Source organism: Cucumis melo, chromosome 11 (assembly GCF_025177605.1).
Source record: "Cucumis melo cultivar AY chromosome 11, USDA_Cmelo_AY_1.0, whole genome shotgun sequence".
NCBI lineage: Eukaryota > Viridiplantae > Streptophyta > Magnoliopsida > Cucurbitales > Cucurbitaceae > Cucumis > Cucumis melo.
In genome coordinates this window covers 6,415,253-6,422,349 of record NC_066867.1, presented here as the reverse complement: position 1 = coordinate 6,422,349, position 7,097 = coordinate 6,415,253, and the positions used below count along the sequence as shown (strand labels likewise).

Here is a 7,097-nt window from a genome sequence, read left to right as displayed (position 1 = left end):
TTTTTGATAGGGTATCATCACTTGTCAGTGCTTTAACACCTTCAACCTTTTGATTGACCAACATTTCATCCTATCAAAATGAAAATTGAAAATAAAAATAAAAATAAAAATAAAAAGATTAACAAAGAATGGTACAAAATATCAATCAAGCTCACTTACTATGTGATCAACGACTTCCTGAGTGCTTCTGTCAGGAATATTTTCATCTTTATCCATTGGAGCACGTTTCCATAAAATGCATCGCTTGATTGGTTCGACGTGTTGTAACTTTTTTTCTTCTGCATCCATTGTTACATAATCACATATGAACCTGGAATCCAATATAGATATACAACATATAACGTAATATATATCATTTACATTTTATCTTAGTTTTTTCGAGAGATTAACGTACCCTTTTCGTTCCAGTCGATGTTTGTACATGTATTTTTTTCTCTTCTTCTGGTTGGTAATGTTGATAATCTAATAAAATCCGAAATAAGATTTTCTCAGCACATTTATTCATCTTTATTGAATTTAAACAATAAAGTTCAATGAATGTGAGTACTCTATTTTAACCAAGTATGTAATGTATGTGGACTAAGAATTTGATTGTTGAAATATATTTGATATTAGTTTTAAATTTGATTTGATCAAATTGAAAAACATATTATCTTGTATGTGGCAAAATTTGAAAGCACTTTATCCTCATACTTTGTTAGAATGACCGAATAAGTAAATTGGCAATTACATTTAGTTGTAGTTAAAGAAGAATCAGTCTTTTGTTTTCAAATTGGGTTATTATGTATGAAATTTCATGATAAAATTTTTGCTCTTAAATTTTTTGGTGCTTGAGATGTATATCGTGACGTATTTGTGTTGGATAAGTATATCTTCAAGTTTAATTTTATTTGAAGTCACAAAAATATGTACATGTGTTTACTATTTTAGGCCATAGATAATTTTGCATTTGTGGAGGATACTTCTTCAATATAATCAATATAATGTAATTTCTAATAAAAATAAATTAAGAATTTGAAATCTAAATTCTAATCAATATAATGTAATTTAAATTATCTTCAATCTCTTATAACCCACTCCACTTTTGAAACCAAACATGCCCTCAGTATTTAAACATAAAAAATATCAAGATGCTACAAACTATTTGATATTAGAAAGCCACTTAAGAGTGAACATGGAGGCCATATAAACGTCAAACATATACTAAAAAGAATGAACATCCAAGTGAGACTCAATTCATCTACTGATCATAGGAATCAACAACTCATAATCATTGAGTCACCAACAACACCCCCTCCATAATAGCTCTTGCTTTGGCACAAATAGTCAAAAAAGTAAATCTCCTAAGAGATTGTCTTTACTTCTAGAAACTCATCCAAAATAATACTTCCATACCTAGTAACCTCTTCAATTTGTTTTAAATTCTACTTTAGGGTAACTAATCCCAAAAGCTTATAATCCCTTAAAAAATTGAACTTTTTGTTTTTTTTTTAAATTTCCCAATAAAGAGATATTTTTCTTTAAAGAAATTTAACTATTTGGTCTCTTCTCCACTACTACTAGACCCACCAGCAAATGAGCACCACTTTTTCTCAAAGAACACAAAAAGGAAAAACTGAGCGCACACTATAATTGTAATTATAATCAGAAAATAAAATAAAAAAGTGGAGGAAACCCTAAAAATAAATATTTGGCTCTCCACTCTCGATAGTCTCACGTGCTGTGTCCACGCCTCTTTCTTCTTCCTCTTCGAACCATCACCCCTCCTCGTTGCAAATAATTACATCAGCCGTCAAACACACCGTCTGAGAGGGAAGCAGCCGAAAAAGAGAGAGAGAAGAAAACTAGGCAGCCCACATTCAACTTCTTGGGTTTCTTCTTGGGTTGCAGTGGGTTTATCAACACGTCGATCTCCGGTCAGAGGAGGTGGTTTCCGGTGGTTTTGAGTCTCGGTTTCAGAGGCAGCCGACCAGCTCTCTCGCTTTCTTCTTCTCGTATTGTTGCTGTCGTTTTCTTTCTTCCGATCCTGCTGCTGTAACTTCCCTTCTTGTTACTCTGTCACTGGTATTCTCCCAAAACTCTTTCTTCTTCCTCTTCAAATCGTCATCTCCTCTGTTTCTGCAGCTTAGTGCCGCCGCCGCCCGGCTCTCTCGTCTTTGTTTTCCATTCTCAGTTTAAAAACTTTAAATTCATTACAACTTGTGATACTTTGAATTTACTGGAAACAACGGTTTATATGCTTTGTATTTCAAGATAATAAGTTGAGATTCTCCGCTTTAGCTGCAATTATATATAGTCTGCATAGCTACAGATATAGATGTTTACTCTTGTTCCCTTTCAATCAAGTCTCAATTTTGGAGCTCTTCGATGGTAGAGTTTGCTCCCAACTCCAACACTACTTCTGCCCCCGACGGCCTTCTTCACACTTCTTCTAAGCTTAAGAACTCCGAGCCACTTGACTCTTTTGACTCCAAGGCCATTGATTACTCATTCGTCGATTCCTTCCTCGATTACGATTCTTTTAATGACTGGTTTGACGAATTAACATCGCCCAATATGGTCGATACACAAAAGCTTCTTCCTGAAGGAGATGCCCATTTGAGTCAATCCGTTGAAAAGTCTGTTCCAGTTATCGATGGAGTTCAATCAAATTTTGTCAGGTCTGAAGATTTTAAAATAGAAATGCAGGCGAGTGGTGAGGCTTGTAACAACTCTACAGATTTAAATTCAATCATTGAAGAAGGGATGTCAAAGGTTAGCTTGGTTCTTGATGGTGGGTGCACTTCGAAGGTTGAGTTGGAGTCTGAAGCAGATGATGGTGAAAATGATGTGGAGTCAGAGGGCACAAGTTCAATTTCAACATCTAGTAGTAGTAGCTCTGGGGGAAGTAGCGACAATGAAGTAGACAAGGAGGAAGAGAATTCATCTTCTTCCAGTAGCAGTGATTACGATGATGAAGAAGAGGAGTACATTGTAGAAGCAGAGGGAAAGAGAGAAATTGGTGAACTTGAAGAAGGTGAGATAAGGGATGCTGATGGTGAGGACGAAGAAGCTTCTGCAGATGACATGGTTGCGTGGGATAATGATGGTGAAGACCTCGATGGTGAAGACCTCGATGGTGATGATGAAGACCTTGATGGAGAAGAGGAAGAGGCTAGGGCTGAAGGAGGGCCAATTACTTCTAAAAATGAGCTTAAGGTTCATTTTCTGTTTACATCCTGATGCGTGCAAGTAGTCCTTTGGACTTTGTATACATTTAAATGAAGACTATATTTTCGGTGCCCATGGTTGATGTTGCAATTGATTAATAATCGGTATTGGTGCATTTCTTCTTTTTGGCTTGCTTGTAGGTTCTTCCTCCAGTTCCTCAAGTGCATGCTACGCTGCAGCCGCACCACCAAATGCTTCCTGTTGGAGTTGTTTTGTCAGTAAGTACCTCTATTTTAATAGAATTAAGTACTTCAATTCTTTCTTTGTTTTCCCATTACATGCTTTTCATTGTTTATGTAACTAAATGATCTTTAAGAGGCAACCCTTTTAAGTATTGATGTTATTCAATTATACTTGAGTTGAATTTGAAGTTCTGTTACTACTTTTCAGATGCTTGGCAATCAGGTCATTGTAGAGGGTGTTGAGAAGCACAATCCTCTTAGCGAGGGCTCTATTCTTTGGATAACTGAAGCTAGATCTCCATTGGGGTTGGTAGATGAAATCTTTGGACCTGTAAAAAATCCTTACTATTCTGTAAGGTACAATTCTGAAAGTGAAGTTCCTCTTGGGATTAGTGGTGGCACTCATGTCTCCTTCGTTCTTGAGTTTGCGGATTATGTGCTAAATAACAAAGACCTGTACAAGAAGGGGTATGATGCATCTGGAGTGAATGATGAAGAGGTGTCAGATGATGGTGAGTTCTCAGATGATGAGAAAGAGCTTGAGTTCAAGAAAATGCAAAGGTTGGCTAAGAGGGCTATGAATGATAACCAACAGATCAATGGAAACAAAAATAATGGTAGGAAGAAGAAAAACAACGCTAAAGCCAGGAAATTTGTTCAGCATACAGTTGAGAATGCAAATGTATCTGATGAGTCCAAGAAATTTTATGGCCAGCGCACACCTGAGCAAGCAACAATATTTGAAGGCAGAAAATTCGATCACCCGACACCACAGCAAGCAAAAATGGATATGGTTCAGCCATCTCCGAATCAAAACCAGCAAACGGGCCCTCCTTTGGCACCATTTGTATATGAAGGTGGTTGTCCAAACCTTTCAGTTGCAGAACAATGCTTTATGAATGAAACTGGTGTTATGTCATCTTTTCCACCAACGTACAACCCCTACTTTACACCAGCAATGAATGGAATTAGGCCAGCAGAAATGCCATTTCAGTTTCCGCAGCAGCAGAATCCGTTCTTTCCCAACGGTCTTCCAATGAATGGCATGCCTTGGTTATTACAGAATCCTGCACAACAAATGCCTCAAATGCCCATGCTGAATACCTTTGTTGGAGCAGCGTATCCCCAGGGGTTCGTAGGTTCATCATCCGCCCTACCTAATTCCTTGACAACGGTAGGGGCACAAGGAATCCATTCCGGTGGACTACAGTTTGGACAGAATCAAAACAACTTGCAGCCTGCAGCACAACAATTCAATCCCCCAAACTCACACCCGCCAGGTACATTTTCAGGAAACAGAGTACCACAACAGTTTAACCAAAACTCATCTTCAAAGCAGGGAAGAAAATCTCATGGTCGCGGTGGACCTCATTTTAGAGGTAGAAGAGGTGGACAACAAAGTAGATGAATCATTACTCTGTTTCAACATGATGGAGGTTGTTTGCATATATGCAATTGCTAAAATTTGATTACAATCTGTCATGTACGATCCTTTCACCAATCTGGGTTGGATAAGAATTAGAATTATGAAGTTAGTAGCTGCAATCATTTATTTCAATTCAGGGGTTAGTTTCTTTTTAATAGCTTGTTGGCTATATTCCTCTTCTCTGCAATACAATTCCTTGAGAGATCTATTTTAGAATTTGTTTTGTCGCTGTTTTATGTTCCAAAGACTTGTTTTAAAACATACTAAAACAATAATTAATGTTTTAAAACAAAAGTTAGTTAAGTTAATTAATGTTTTAAAACAATAATTAGTTAAGTGAAAAAATGTATTTATCTAGTAAAACACATTAGCAATTAACATAATACTTCCTTAAAACATTGAAGTTGTTAAAGTTATTAGTGTTTTTATAATTCTCTTTATTCTTATTGGAGTAAATATGTTTTGCTAATGTGTGAATTTATCTGTAAAATATAATAAAGCGGTAAAATATAAGGGGTATTTTAAAAAATATAATAAATATAATAAAACGGTAAAATATTTACACTCTATAGAATAATTTCGAAAACAAAAAAAAATCCATAGGCCCACCGTGAAAAATATCAAAAGATGTCGTCAACAACTTTTGTCTAATATATTTGGTACACGGTCGTTTAGATTTGATATTTTTTCAATTTTATCGTTTAATTTTGTTACGTTTAAATTTCCAAATCTAAACGATTTTTTTTTAATTCTTTTGGTAGACGATCGTTTATTTTTTATTTTTACACAATCATTTAGATTTGTTTACATTATCGTTTATTTTTTTTAAGATTTTTTAGGACACGATCGTTTAGATTTGACTAAACGATTTTTTTAATTCTTTTGGTACATGATCGTTTAGAATTGTCTACACGATAGTTTATTTTTTTTACACAATCGTTTACTTTTTTACACGATCGTTTACATTTAGCTACTCCAATTTAAATGATTTTTTTTTTAAATTCTTTATACACAATCTTTTAGATTTTGCTATTTTTTTTGTACATGATCGTTTAGATTTGGTTACTCAAATTTAAACGACGTAAAAAAAGAAGAGGAAAATAAGAAAGACGATGAAAAGAAATCTAAACAACGTAAAAAAAGAAGAGAAAAAGAAGGAAGAAAAAAATCGTAACGAAAAAAAAGAATAGGAAAATAAAAAAGACGATGGAAAGATTAAACGACGTAAAAAAAGAATAGGAAAAGAAGAAAAACGATGGAAAGAAATCGTAGTGGAAAAAAAGAAGAGGAAAAGAAGAAAGATAATGAAAGAAATCACAGCGTGAAGGAGAAGAAAAACAGAAGACAAACCTAGAATATTTAAAAAATGGCTAACTTCATGGGTTTTGTTATACGGGTCGTAAATGTTTGATGTTTTGTTACATTTATGAAAATTAACTGGAGAAAAAAGATAAGTCATATGGTATTAACAACTTGTACTTTCAAATTTTCTTAAAAAAGAAAGTATGTTTAAAACTTTTGAAAGTTTAAAGATAGTTCCAAAATTTAGTGTGTGTTATTGTCATAGATATGTTTGGAGAATTTATTATTTTAGAATCGTGAAATTTTATGTTTTAACTTAAAATTTTGGTTTTTATTTTGTTTGGTGAGAAACTTAGTGTAAAATTAGGATCAGTTATAGTTTTTTTTTTTTTCAAGTTTAGAAGAATTTATGGAACTTTTCAATAGCTTGGAAGTATCTTTAAATCAAAATTTAACATTTTCACTTGAAACTAACAATAAGTATATTTTTTTAAAACCCTTTTTTAAGATTTAAAAGAATTTTTGAAACTTTTCAAAGTTTAGGAAATTTTTTTGTTCAGGGCATTTTTTATAATTTGACCAAAGATTAATAATAAAACTTAGGAAAGTTATATATAATTGAAGTATGTAAATAAAAAATATACAAGAATCATTCAAATAAAGAAAATGTATAATTTACGTAATTGTAACAAAACAAAAAAATATTTATAGTTAGTGTAACGAAAAACAAAAGCCTACGAAGTCAGTAAAATATTTTCATAATTTTTAGATTTGTTCTTGAATATTGCTGTCGATTCATCACTTCTCTTTCTTTTTTTTCTTCCTTCTTTGCAATTTCTTCTCTTTTAGATTTCTTCATCTCCTCTTCTAGATTTTTCTTCTTCTATTTTTAAATGATTTATTCTTCTATTTAAATTTCCTATTTCATCTTCATTTATATTCATCTTCATCTTCCTCATATTTGATAATATCAAGAT

The 7,097-nt window shown here is 33.3% G+C and overlaps 1 protein-coding gene across 1 annotated transcript; it reads left to right on the top strand.

The window, feature by feature from the left end:
- Positions 1–1,658: 1,658 nt before the first annotated feature.
- On the top strand, positions 1,659–4,973 carry LOC103498379 (H/ACA ribonucleoprotein complex non-core subunit NAF1-like). The gene is made up of 4 exons (XM_017046899.2): positions 1,659–2,064; positions 2,347–3,198; positions 3,351–3,428; positions 3,601–4,973. Exons 2-4 carry the CDS (start codon positions 2,368–2,370, stop codon positions 4,798–4,800), a joined length of 2,109 nt encoding a protein of 702 aa, XP_016902388.2. The 5' UTR covers positions 1,659–2,064; positions 2,347–2,367; the 3' UTR covers positions 4,801–4,973.
- Positions 4,974–7,097: the final 2,124 nt, after the last annotated feature.

What these genes read in the sequence shown, in the direction of transcription:
- LOC103498379 (XM_017046899.2), top strand. Translation starts at nt 2,368, where the DNA reads ATGGTAGAGTTTGCTCCCAACTCCAACACTACTTCTGCCCCCGACGGC. An exon ending in CTTCTAAAAATGAGCTTAAG is followed by an intron (nt 3,199 to 3,350) that starts GTTCATTTTCTG and finishes GCTTGCTTGTAG; the next exon opens with GTTCTTCCTCCAGTTCCTCA. An exon ending in CTGTTGGAGTTGTTTTGTCA is followed by an intron (nt 3,429 to 3,600) that starts GTAAGTACCTCT and finishes ACTACTTTTCAG; the next exon opens with ATGCTTGGCAATCAGGTCAT.